The sequence below is a fragment of the Columba livia genome, chromosome 1 (assembly GCF_036013475.1).
Source record: "Columba livia isolate bColLiv1 breed racing homer chromosome 1, bColLiv1.pat.W.v2, whole genome shotgun sequence".
In the NCBI taxonomy this organism is placed as follows: domain Eukaryota; kingdom Metazoa; phylum Chordata; class Aves; order Columbiformes; family Columbidae; genus Columba; species Columba livia.
The window spans coordinates 142,507,327-142,521,413 of record NC_088602.1 but is presented as its reverse complement, the minus strand read 5'-3'; the positions used below and the strand labels follow the sequence as shown (position 1 = coordinate 142,521,413).

The following is a 14,087-nucleotide window of genomic DNA, read 5'->3' as shown; positions in this document are numbered from 1 at the left end:
TATCCAGTATTTCAGCCTGTCTTCTCTATTCTCTGTACCCTGCTTATCAGAAATGGCTTATAAATTGCTGGTTTGGGCTGCTTGACATCCACTGGGTACCCTTGCAGTCATACTCAAGCTTGTAATTGAGGCCTGAAGGATCTGCTGCAATGTGTAGCCACAGTCAGACTTCCCCCTGAATAAAGCTTCAGTGTTCTCATCCTTCATCCCATCTTACAGATGTCAAAGTTTCCAGACATGAATGTGTAGTCCTGCACCTTTTGGTCAGAGAAACCATTCCACATTTCTTCAGGTAAAAGCCCACTAGCTGTTCACTAGCAAAAAAAAAAAACAAAGCCTCAAAGCCTGGCTCTCGACTGTTCTCGAAGCTCATGAAAAAAACCAAACCCAAACAGACAACCAAATCTATATTTTTTTCTTTCTCTGGCATTCCTAGTTTCCCCTACAATTTTAAGAATAGCATTTTTTTTTTCCAGAGTTTCAACAGCTGTTGGGGGGTTGTGTGACAACTTCAACTCAGGAGACTCACAAACAGAGAAAGTCTCTGCATAGGAAGATAAATCCTTGAGATCAATGGTGATTTTATTGTCCTGGAGTGGCTTCATAGTCACAAGGAACCTTTTCCACTTCCACACAGAAAGTAAAAGCAATAAGGGCATGATTACATCTGGATTAATTGTCCCAGTTAACTCCATGGCCACGGCATGCCTGACCTAGAAGCTGGTTTAGCCTATATATTCCCTTACATCAAGTGAAACAGAACACCTGCTCTGAAAGCAACGAGCCTGTGCTCTGGAGTTAGAACTGGTGTTATATAGCCTTTAATCATGGGGATTTTCATCATCTTATAGCTTTAAAAAATGGGGAAAAAATGAGTTATCTAATTGAGTTAACTCATCAGTTAACTTTGCTCCTGAATGTTTGGGGTTTTTTATCATAGAATCTTTTTATATATATATATTTATATATAGAAAAGACAATCTTTCTTACAAAACCAGGTTTACTTAGAAATTTGGAATTTCCCCCCCAAGTAGCAAGTAGTTGTAAATAATTACAGCTTCAACAAACAGTATGTTTCGGAGACATATGTCCATTCAGAAAGGTCTCATAGGTCTTCTTCCATGTCTTACTGCTGTCAGTTAACAGCCAACTATTTTGGTGCTGCTGAACCATCTTTTGAAACTGTTGCACACGTGAAGGTACAGGACTGTCAGAAAGAAGCTGCAACGCAGAAACAAGAGACCTTGGCAGAGCACAGAAAGCTGCAGGGTCATAAACTTTTAAGAGGCCACCTCATCCAAGGCAGGATCAGCTTCACCTGTGTTTACCCCCAATAGGTACGTCTACCTCTTCTTTAAAGAGGGGTCCATGATCACATCAGGCTGGTCTTATGCTACCCCCCTCTTAGCTCTTCCTGCTACAAGACTTCAGCCTCTCCTGCTACCTGACTAGAAAAATATTGCTTATCACACCTAATACAGACAGTTTTCAAAAACAGGCTCTCAAGGAGCAGAGAGACGAGGGAGATGGGTGGTCTTGGACATAAGCTGATGGCTAAGGAAGGTTACTACTCCTAAAGACAGGATAGTCTATAAAGGTCTAAACAGCAAGATTCTCAAACTCAAGCCCACACTTTGTGAGGGGAAGAAGAAATCCTGTGCACTGTGCTGTTACAGATGTACACAACACTGAATTTCCTCTTATTAAGCACAAAGACCCACCTTCCGCTTCCCTGGCTTTCTTGCAAGGGATTTGGATGGGTGAAAGGAAAAGTTTAAAGCTGCATTTGGAGTGGTTCCATGATGATACCGGGAGACAGGGTAGAGGGAGGTGCACAGCAGATCAACACTGGAAGCTGCCAAATTAGATTTGTCTCATCATATTACTGCCAGGTTTTGCACACCTCAGGGAGAACAAGAGAGCAGCTTTGGAAAGTGAGGCAGAAGAAGGGACAGGCAACCTTTCTGCAGAGACAGTGGGGGAGGGCTTGTACATCTCATCAGGGAAACAGTTAAGCTCCTGCTTGAAGGCTGGTGCAGTGTAGTGAAAGCCACAGACGTGCCTGCAATAAGGATTTTGTGGAGATGGAAGAGACAATAATAAAACAACCCTGACTACACCTGTAGCCTTCACATATAGGAGGAGCTACCCACAAGGGCCTAGTAGCTACCAGAAGAGGTTACCTGTGGAGAATGGCCATGTTATGCTTACACTGCAGGTCAGCTTGGTCCTCTGCTAGAGGAGGGCCCAGGAGACCCCCAGGAGCTGGGGTAGCCAAAGCAAACTTTCAATTAGCATTTGCAATGGTACCAGTAACATAACAGACAAGCATCCAGAAGCCTCATCTCGCAACTGCCAGCTTTTAGCAGGCTACACAAACCCTCCCAGAAACTTCACTATTATCACTGTTGGTGCTTACAAGTGTTTCACATCTCCTTGGTCCAGATGTCGAGCACACCATCTCTCCCTCATGTTTAGATAGTTTAGACAGACTTTAGATAGTTACAGCCACACTCTTCTCCCAAGAGGGCGTGGAAATCCAGGACTTCAGCTCAGGTGCACACAGCTGTGCGAAGTAGCTACTGCCTAACTCATCAGTGAATCTGAGTGCACAAACTCACTGCAAGCTGGAACTGTAAGAGGGTGTAGCTGGCTGCACGCCAGCAGGAAAACAAAGCAGCAATGCTTGGTCATACTGCAGTAGGGAGCACAAGATTGGAGAGGGGAAGGGTGCAGACCGTGGCCAGCTAAGTAAAACAGGAGGGCAATGAAAGCACTAGTGGACAAAGCAATTCCTGCTATCAGGCACGCATCCATCTGCAGCTTTCCCAGATTACAAAAGGCAGTGTGAATGTCATACTTCCTTCCAGTGTGGGTTAATTCACCTGGACGGAGATGACAAACCCTTCTGGTTTTAAATAGAAAGTACCTCACCTTCCCTACACACCTCCTCCTACAAACAAGAAAGGAGAAAAAACAAGTGCTATCAAGCACAGACAAGCCCTTTGGCTAGCCAGGGAACAAGGCAACACAGAAATAAGTGGAGTCCCAAGATCCTCCTCCTCCAAAACCAGGGAGAAACCGAGCTTTTCAGTGTGCCACTTTCCCTCTTCCCATGCGGTGCTGGCCTCAGCCCCCGCAGCAGGGTGGGCTGTGCTCCCCGTCCTGCTCTCTTCACCTCGGGTACTGGAGTGGCCCACACCCCCGGGCTGCTGCCAACACACTGCTGGCAGAGAAAGCCCTGCCCTGCATCGCCAGGCCCGGCTGCCCCACTGGAAATGCACCAGCAGCCAGAGACACTCCACAGCCCACTGGGCTGCCAGCGGGTGCACTAGGGGCTCTCCTCCCCAGCCCTCTGCCTTTTCTCCAAGGCAACAGCAGGAGCTTCTGGCTGTGAGAGGTGAAAGCCACTCATAAGCAGTGTGGACAAGGACACCAATTTGAGTGGTGTAGACAAGGACACTGATTTTTCTTATTAAAACAAATGCCTTCCCAAGCAACCCATTATTGGGGCATATGCTCACTGGTGCAGCTACAGCTTGCTGTAGAAATGCCATAGCCAGCTTTAAGCACTAGAGCTCAGGCAGCAAAGAGCTTCACATAGGATATAACACCCACCCGAGGGGCAACAAGGCTGCACCAAGCCCCTTCCTGCTATTTCAGCTCAGCTTAATGATCTTCGTCACACAGTTCAGACACATATTAAAAGAAGACAGCTTGACAGAAGCTGGATCAGAGCCCCCCTTTCTCCACCCAATATCCAAAGCTCCCCATGCAGGAGAATTGCCACCAGAGTTACCATCTCTCCTGGGAGGCCACTTTCCTTCAGCTCGGTGAGACACTTGGGAAACGGGATGGTACAACGGCTCCAACACAAAGCCTCCCCTCTGCAAGTCTTAGTTTTTATTTTGGTACAGCTACCTGTGCCATGCTTAGGCCTCCTTTCTCAGCTCAATGCCCCCTCCATAAGAGATGCCCACTGCCTTTATTCCTCTGCAAAGAAACAGGTACAGATCTTCGTGCATGACCACTGAGCTGCTCTATCACTGTACAGCCCCTTAAGAGAGGTGAAGGAGTGAGGTCAAAACTCTTGAGCTCAGGAAGAGATTACACAGGGCACTAGAGATAAGAATGAAGGAGGAAAATAATGTTACATAGAGACAGCTTTGAGGGTACGGGGAGCAGACAGAGCTTGCTGAAAGAAAGAACATACAGAATTCAAAAAGTAATCTAGAAATGTATGTGCCAAAATAATGCAGAGTCTACTGCTGCACTGAATGGTCTACATGTTGTTAGTATTCTGGGAACCAGGAGTCGCCTCAAGTATTTTGGGTGAGGGGAAAAAAAAAAAAAAAAAAAAAGAATCAAACCTGACAATAGTACCTGATCTCCTGAAAATTCATCTGAGCTGTTACTGAACCTCGGGAAAAGCAAATGAGATGTCCCAGTCACACCAGTGCAAACCGTTTGCTTAAGTTTTCACACTCTCAGTAGCATTTCACTACCTTTCACTCATAGTAGGCACACTCAAGACATATCAAACGTATTAATTATTTCAGTGGATTATAATATTTAAGACTAAAAAAGAGCCGAAGAAATATTCTGGGTAGAATAAAATTTCACCTTGGAAGTTGCTACTGAACATTTACCAAAAAGCAAGTGTAGATCATGGGGTGGGTTGCACACTGCACTTCCAAGAGATGCTATAAAAATCATTCAGTCTGAAGATAAAAAGGGGCCACCTGTATATCAAAAAATCTAGCTCACTTTAGGCAAAATTTAAGTTTTGTATTCATAGAAGCACTAGATAAGCCTTGATATTCTGTACTGTCCTGGTACGGGAACAAACAAGAATGTTGTGTAGTTCTCAGTGTTGTAGCTTAGAAAGACTATTGATACTACTGGGTGGATAGAGTAAGAATTCCTGCAGTGAAAGCAATGTACAGAGTCACCGCAAGTTGCTCCATGCAGGTCTTTCTACAAACTCAGTGGATGGAGAGATGACTGACAGAAACATCTGGGGCAAAAAAGGAAGCAAACACTTCTGAGATGTAAGCTATGATGTGCAGTCTCGGCTGCCATCAGCATGCTATATACATTCCTAGACAGCAGGTTTACTATAAACCAGAGGAGTTATCAGTTTCTCTTTAAACAGAGTGATTCAGGACCTAGATGTGAGAGACTCTTCAGTTAGCATCAGAAAATTCGCAGTCTCTTACTATGCTACAGTAACATGAGCCAGAATCCCACGCTGCTGTTCTTCAGTCTCAGATTAAAGAATGCTAATGTTTGCAACAAACCATTTTGACAGATGCAAATGCCATTAAAACATCAAAAGGCTTGGAAACACACTTGAAAGCTTGGCCTTGCCCAGACCGCACAGTGGAACCATTGCTGAGCACAGTTGTTGTCACGTTACCTTTACCAGTCTTGAGCACAGTTAAGCTACGGACAGATAAGGCTGAACAATATTCAGCCAACTGAACCAGGACAAACTGTCCTCCCCTGAAGAAAGGCCATCTGAAGTTAATGTGTCTGATATTCTGGGCAAACACATAACATAGCCTATTTCATAGCCAGACCAAGTTCCACTTTGAAAATTCTAAGACTTCTTGCCATTACCAATAGCTGTCAGAGCCCTATACAACAGAAGATACCAAGTTGGAACATTTTGACTAATAACTATACAGCAAAATATACACAGCCTTGAATATACTGGCAAAATGCCGGTTTTGTGTCAATAGGTAAAGTATATCCCGTGCAACCGAAGTGATTCCTAAAATAGCAAAGAAACCGCACTTGTATGTCATACCATGCTAACAACTTCTAGCAGCACAACTTCATCAGCCGTAACAACAGAAACCAGTACCTTCTGTCTCGCTTCAATAGTTAGTACCATCAACCAGAGATAAGAATAAAAAAATGCCGGCATCAAAATACCACGAGATAGCAACAACCAAAAAAAATTTTAAAAATCTTGAACTCATCTGTCCTCATTTTGTGCTTTTAGAATGTGTGTTTTCAGACTTAGCCCCCTCCAGCATTTTAATTGCCTTATGATTCCAGGTGTTAGCTTTATAACAAAAAGGTGAAAGAAATGAGACTTGTATCATAATTAGAAATACTTGGCAATATGGTAACGGTGGTGCAGCTTTGTACTGAAACTGCAGCTAAAGGGAAAGGAAAAAAAAAAGTCCATCCAAAAAGTATGTCGGGATATGTGTGGTGAAAACACATTTTGGTACAAGCCTTCCCCCCTAACCCAGCGTTTCAGGGAACAAACCGTTCTTAGAAATTTAATTGGTGTACTTGGACTGGAAAAGCTAACAAGTACAATGAGACATGTTTGCTATTGGGAGCAAAAAGTATAAGATATAAATAAAATGTTATAAGAAATGTAAATGTGGGAAAGCACCAGAGAGGACCCCTTCCCTCTCCTCGTGGAAAAATAGCTTCACACACCCAAAGCCACAGGAATTGTGTGGGTGCTGAATAGGAAGGCACTAATGCAAACACATGGAAAACTTGTTGTTACTCACAGCATAACGCCTGCATGGCCAACTGGCATAGGCTTATTGTGTGCATCACAATATTTTCTGTTTTTCATATAGTCCCACTTCCTAGAATCATGTGGTTATGTGAGAAATTTGGCTTACAATTAAGAAAAATGCATGTCTGGCCTTTAAGGGCTGTGGAAAAGGCCTGAAAAACAAAGTATGGCTTAAAAATTAGATCTTGCTGTCTGGGTTTACCTTAATTTTTTAAGACAAAATGTTAAGCCTTAACTTGTGACTAACAAGAGTCCCCCTCTACCCAATTTCTTTTTTCAACAGTTGGGACTGACGACACTGAACTTGTTTGAAGAGTATTTAGACCTGATCCAGTGAGACATGTGAGTTACCAGAAACTAAAAGACCGGCAGAGAAATATGCTGTGGTATAACTGGGTTAACAAAGATGAATAATCAAATTTGTCAGGCCTAGTTTACGTATTTGCAGATAATTCCGCAAAGTTCATCTGTGTATGGCCCAGTCCTAAAAAGATGTAGAGATTCTGCAATTCCTTGTGCTGCTGCTGACTGTACAGACCACCCAACACCAGCCAGAATCAGGTAGTAATAAATTTTGAATAAGATTTGACACAGCGCCCTGAAATCTAGAACAGATGAAGGTAATATGCATCCAGATTGCTGCCATCTTCTCTGATGTGCCCGTGTGCGTGTGACCATACGTGAGCCAGCTCAGGGAGTTATCTAGCCAAAAAAACAACACAGAAGCAGAATGATGTGAGCAGCTATAAAGGTGTGACACCAGAGAAAGAAAAAAAAACAACAAAGAACAACAGAACACAAAAACAACACACACTACACACACTACTCTGTACGTGCAGAGGTACGAGCCATAGCAGCAACTGTGAGGAGTAGGCAGGAACAAGAGGCTGGGTGATGGGCTGGCAAAGTGGGAAAGCAGAAACCCGGACTTGGACCTAAGTTATGATGAAACCACACCCAGCATCTACAAGCAAGTCCCTGATACTCAGCATAGGTGTCTTGCCAGGCACTTCAAACACAGAAACAGGTGCACCCTCACCAGCTCATGTCAAACAAAAGCAGCAGAGCAGGGAAATTTTGCATTCTGAGTACTGGCCCTCCACTAGTAACATGTCTGCAACCCTTCCAGGTTAGAAGCAGGCACTACGGGAAGTGGGGTACTCTAATTGGATTTACAGCAATTTCCAAAGAAGCCATTATTTGAGGGTTTAATGTTTCCTTGTCTGGTTGTTGCCACTGACTCTACCGTTCCCACAAACCCAAACAGAGCTTTGCCTCCTCAGCAAAGGACTGGGTACAAAAGGACATTGCATGGCAGCCAGATCAACTCAAAGGAGGCAGACCCCCTACAGCAACTCTGAAAACAAGCTTTCCTTGATACTAGGGAAAGCCCTGGAAACCACCCCAAACCATCTTCAAATTGTAGCATGGAAATACACCAAACAGAAGGGAGAGGAAGGCATTTTTATGACCTTTTATTTCAGAAGAATCAGTGAAAAGTTGTATAAATCAGGGGTTTAAATGGTGTAACCGATATACATCAATCTTAGAAAATGCTTTTTATAACTAGCTTCACCAATTACCTCTACCCTATTTCAAAGTTTATGGTAGTAATTACAGCTCATAGATGATGTAGTTAAGATTTAGCATTAGCTCCTAATACTGTAATTAACACTGCATATGGTAAAAACTGGGGAAAAAAAAGTAGAGCCCTACAGGTACAACCTTAAAAAAAATAGCACAGCCAGTTCACCAATATTGATATTGTCTGTTTCAGCAACATTTTCCCATATTTGTCAATGGGCAAAAATTACGCCCACAAACTTCAAAGTGCAGTACAGCTCCAAGTCTGTGTTACTTTAAAGCATAGATCTTATACCAACTTAAAAATATTTTAATAATTAAATGAGTTTCAATGAATGAAAAACAATTACAGATATTTTAATCCTTACTCCTGCCACTTCGATTTTTCTGCTTATGAAGGAGGGGGCGGAGTTTGCTTCCCAGCATTAGCCTTCAAGATTGCCTAAAACAGTACTCCTTGATGGCTCCATAGCTTTTCAGATATTACCTGAGCAATTAAAATCCTGAGTTTGCCCTTTGGCAGTCTTCGAAGACATCAACTCTGACTCTTGACTGGCCTACAGCTTCCTTTTCCTCAACCCTGTGGCATGTACAACTACCTCTCTCTTTCCCCTCCCAAGTCCCACCCTATCAGATGGAGATGTAGAGAAGTAAAATCAGGTCTGTGTGCCTTAAATTCACCCCAAGCTCATGACTTCAGTGTGCCAGTGAGAAATCAGAAAATGAGGTAATTTAACCCCTAACAGTCACCATGACTAATAGTGCAATACAGACCTGATACGATGTCCTTTACCTCTTTTATGACACAATCAAAAAATAACGCCAGATCCAGCTGAGGAATGCAAAGTCCTCAGTACACTCGCATTGGCCAACCTACGCAAGCATACATGCTATATTCTAAATAAAGTTGTGCATACCTTAGCATGAATGAGGAACTTCCCCTGGGAAGCTATAAGCACCAGCTAAATGAAATCCAAGACTCAGCTCACAGTCTTTCCCATTACCTGCAACACGCTTTGATCAGTGGGGCATAAACACATAAACATCCCATTTCTCCCAAGTTCAATGAGATATAGCAGAGTTCCTCCAGTTCAGCACCATAAGTGGCTCTGAGTCGTAACTTCTGACACTGCCCATCAAACTCACCTAAACAAGTTTATCAGGCTTTGCACATGGCAAAAGGCTTCACTTTAAAAAAAAAAAAAAAAAAAATCACTACAGGCAACATCAAAGAGTACAATGTGGTATGGTTGCTGTAGTTCAGGAAAGCTAAGAGCAACAGAGGTACTTGAAGTGGGAAGGATTGGGAGGGTATCAGGAAAGGGGGTGATGGTGTCAGTGGACCATGCCCAAGAGGGAGGGAAGAGTCAGAGCTCTCTCTCTTAGCGTCTTCTTCCCCAGTGCCTTCCTGTATGGAAAATGGGTTTTCAGACTTACTTCTGCCAGACTGATGTACTTGAGGAACCCAGCTTTCAACACAAATGTTTGCTGACTATTACTGAACCCAGCACCTCACCTCTGCCACGTGCGACAGCCAGCTCTCAGCACATTACAGACAGGCAGGGGCACAAAGTGAGCAACTCTTGCAAGTCCCTGGCTCAACAGAACAGAAGAACTGCAAGTGAGGGCAGAGAGCTGACGGCAAGACAAGCAAGGTCCCACCCTTGCAGCAGACCGAGCAAGAGGTCCTTGTCTAGGAGAGACAGCAAAGCAGAAGGGTTTAACAACCCAAATTCAGCCACTGTTCTATGAGCAATGGCTCTGCCTTTGCTTGGTGGCAGATCCTGTAGTGCTGGCAGCTGTATCTGGCTACGACTCACTGCCATGAGGCTGCTGAAGTGAAGAACAGTGACACACATCTTGATGTGACAAATCTACTACTCTGTCGCCCTCGACAGTGCTTTACACAGGAGGAATGACGCAGATCACGGCAGATCAGCTCCCAAGAGGCAATCACATTAAAGAAGGTACAATTGCGGCTATACCCACAGCAGAAGATATCATGGAAAACACCCTGCGCTCCAAACTTTTGGCTATTCCTGCGCTACTAGCATTTACCTTAACAGAAGGTGACAAAGATCCACCCATAGGACTGCTGTCTCAAGTCTTACCTCTACTAACAGTTACAACTTACGAGGAGTTAAACACAGTTGTGGTCACTTAGCGATTTCAAGCTAGAGCATCCACAAAGGACGACTATGATCAAGAGTAACATAATACAGGTTGAAATGGGAACATGAACATTAGGATAGTAGGAGCTCGCTGCCCTTCAATTCCTCACTATGATCATTCATTAAAGGAAGGATCTGTGAAAAGCCTAGATTATAAGCCATTTGTGGTTTTTGTTGGTTTTGTTGTTTGATTCCCCCCTGCCCAGGCAAGGAAGAACTGTGCCTTCATCTTCAGATCTCATCCAGCAGAATCATCAGTTCCTAATTCTGGCAGTTTCCAGTAGTTTCTGCCCTTCTGAGGGCCATCTGTGCAACTGAAGTAATACTAACCCCTCCTACCTCACAGCCATACTCTGAGGATTAGTCAGGGAGTGGCTGCTCAGTGCACTGAATATGCAAAGCCCTGTTATAAACTCTGTATCTGATTGCAACCTCAAGCAAAGTCTTATTTAACCAATCCCTTCACTAACAAAAAATATATTGACTGTTCATTCTGTTCTTTCCATCTGTGTCTTTTGCCTCCAAGTTCTTTGAGATACAAAACATGCTACTAAGATATTTTCCTTTTGTGCTACAGACTTGCTTAGTAAAAATGATAGACACATTTTTCAGACAAAGTAGTGACCATAATCAGTGGTTTCAGCTCATGCCGGAACAGTGCTACTCTGGGATAATACTGTAAGAATCTCATTTCCCAGTCAATGAAAGCCCCTGCCCCATAACCTCACATATGTCAGATATTCACAGTTGTCTGCTGTCCCTTTCTGCAACTCAATCAATTTTATGAGGTTAGGACATAGAGCACTGGATATTTTTTGCTACTTCTAAACACAAAACTAACTCTCTACCAAACTGTTATTGAAAGCATGTGCAAAAACACCAATGTGGTTAACACTCCCACATGTTTGTACATATTTTTTTCAATGCATTTTGTTCACTCTTTTCCATTGTCACAATCAAGCTTTGTACAATGCCATATTTAAAATATAACTTTTCAAAGGAAACATGCTAGTAAAACATAATACATTTCAGGGCAGATTTGCTTTCATATTGCATTGCTGAACTTGAGATTTCTGTTCATGCCAGTTTTCATTGCACATCTCATCTTTTCTTGTTCTAACATAATTTTGCTATGACTATCAGAGTTAATCCATTTTTCACCTTTTATACTTGGATGCCTATTTTCATTCCTTTGACATTTATATTACAACACACTCAGCAGATGTATAGGTAAAAATGACGCTGCCTACAGAATGAAGGAAAAATGGTTCTGATATGTCTGATAACACCCAACCAGGCATCACAGCTGTTGTGATTTTTATATACACACAGCCACAATTTCAGGCTGCTTTTTATGGCTCTGACCCTCCCTTGTGACTGGTCAGGTCACACACTATCATGACCTAACTGGCATGCCTGGCCTTGCTCTTCCAGGAAAAGGTATATTTCATTGCTCCAGCATACGTCCAAATTGCTCATCTTCCTTTCTTTGCACATCTCTGAAACAGCTCAGTTTACTCATCATACAGGGGCAGGAAGATTAGGCGGACACTACAAGCAATGTCAGAGATAGGCTGCCTTCCCAGATTGCACAGGAGTCTGACCGAAATGAGCAGCACTGACACTGTGCCTACAAAAACACCTTATAGCTTCCTTTTCAGTCCCCCCATGTGCATTAAGAGAACATCTCTTCCCACTGGTGCCCAGGGATGATGAAAAGAGTGACAGTGCAGTAATGTATTTTCCATCCTTCAACACAGCACCAGATGTTAAGAAATCAATGGATTACATGAGGAACAAAGCCATCTCTCTCAATCACTTGCACATTTAGGAAAACAGGCCATGACCCATAATTTGCTACAAAAAATAGGGATACTTCCACTTCTCTTTGCCTGCATCCCCACGGCATCCTTTCTCTGTCCCAAGGTTTGTCACAGCATGGAATCTTGACAGGGTTGTGTGCTGTACTGCAGCCTTCTCAGTGCCAGACCAACTGCCCATCCTGAACCTCTTCTTGCCTATACCTGAAAAGTGCCTTTCCAGGAGAAAACACCTTTCTTGGGAAGAGGTAGAGAAGGGAGAGAAAAGTGCTGTGTTCTAAAAACACCCATTAAGATCCATCAGCTATATCATACTCAGACTGAAGCCCTGTAATATCTCTATGCACAAAGTGATTTACAGAAAAAGAGAGATGTAGAGAAGCAACAAACGAGGGGAAGAGCTATTTGAGCCATCTGCAATACCAACAATCAGGACCACATCTTCACCATTCTAAATATTGCAGTGAGAAACGGTCTCCACCCTGCAAGACCACCAGTATACTCTTGAACATCTCTTCTATCAATCCAGCAACAGAAGGGAGAGAGATACACACTACACCTTCTCAAATTGACTGCTAAGCAGTCTGACAGTCCTCACCTTTAAGAAAATGATAGTCATCTCAGAGTACTTCAGAAAGGAGATGGACTCAAATGTTGCAGCTGGATAACATTTCATGGGTCTGGAATTACCCTCAGACACCTGCATTATGGATTACCTGCAGTAAAACTTCCACATCTAAACAGAACCTCAGGCTTAATCCAAGCCAAAAGGATTTTGCCTAGAGACCAGACCCACTGAAGACACCACTACAGCCTAAGAGCTTTTCTAGGCACCTGTATGGCTATGGCATCCTTCCTTCTCCTATGAAATGAATTATGTCAGTAAAGCTGTACTCTTACTGGTGCACTCTTACAAAGTTTCCACTAGCACCCTCACATGGGACAGGGATCTTGTAAAGATGTAAGGGCCCAGTTAAGATTTATCCTATTCAAAGAATATTTACAGCCACTTTTCATGGCTACACCTGTATATTTCTGTGAGTATAAAGCACACATACTGTAAAGCTTATATATGCTTTTTTTTTTTCTTGTTTGTTTGTTTTGTTTGGGATTTTGTAGCTGTGCAACAACACTGTGAGCAAAGAATCTTCTTACCACTCTCCTCCCACTAGAGATGTATGTCTTAGTTTAACACAGATCTGAACATCTATTTCTAGCCTTAAGTGAATATGCAAGTGCAGCCATTGCAGCCACCTTGTGGCAGCTGTGAACAACAACCACGTCCAACATGTTACAGCTCTGCTTGCAACCCAGACTCAGGCCTTGCGCCACATGTCCCCTGATTATCTCGAGGCTTCTGTGATCTGAACAAATCGTGCCCTGACATGACCGGGATCCTAATCCCCTCCCCTCAAAACCTACGGATTCGTTGATGAAGCAGCAGCCATTCCCCGCCTCTCCTCCTCCAGTCACACCCCGTGCAAGGCTGCGTCTGCTCACCAACATATGACTCTGCCCATGGGTGGCACAAGTATGGGACTACCAAGCTTGTGGATGCCATTGGGCACCACCTCAGCCTGACCCAGGTAAGGATTTGGGAAGTTTTGTGTATGATCAACAGCAGGAACAGCAGGAACTCCAGTGCCAAATGCATCCTGAGCACCAGCAAGGCCAAGGGCAGCAAACCTCACACACTGAACGCCTGTGTACAGCCAGATGTTCAGCCTGAAACTACATAGAGGTAGTTTGACGTCTGACTGTCACACACTTCTACTTCACTTACTGAAAATAGGATACGTTCCCAGGAAGCTAATTTATGTCCAGCTCTGCTTTAATGCAGTATTCTTTGAGCAGCAGTTTCATGCGTTGCCTTCCATTTCAGTTCACTTCTCATATACTATCCAATTACAGTTTCTATAACCACTTGTCCTCAATCTATTCTATCATCAGAACACCCTCTAT

At 43.4% G+C, this 14,087-nt stretch overlaps 1 protein-coding gene across 3 annotated transcripts in view; it reads right to left on the bottom strand.

Annotated features, from left to right (window-relative positions):
* Nucleotides 1-14,087, bottom strand: part of LOC102096504 (uncharacterized) — a 37,245-nt gene that overhangs the window by 18,958 nt on the left and 4,200 nt on the right. The window contains exon 1 of one of the 3 annotated variants that reach the window (XM_065034243.1): nt 1,056-4,335. The exons of 1 other annotated variant lie outside the window; for it this stretch is intronic. In XM_065034243.1, coding sequence (XP_064890315.1) covers nt 1,056-1,094 — 39 coding nt within the window. In that variant the 5' untranslated portion in view covers nt 1,095-4,335. Of the gene's footprint in view, nt 1-1,055; nt 4,336-14,087 lie in introns of those variants that run through there. One more of the 3 variants, XM_065034221.1, reaches the window with a different exon arrangement.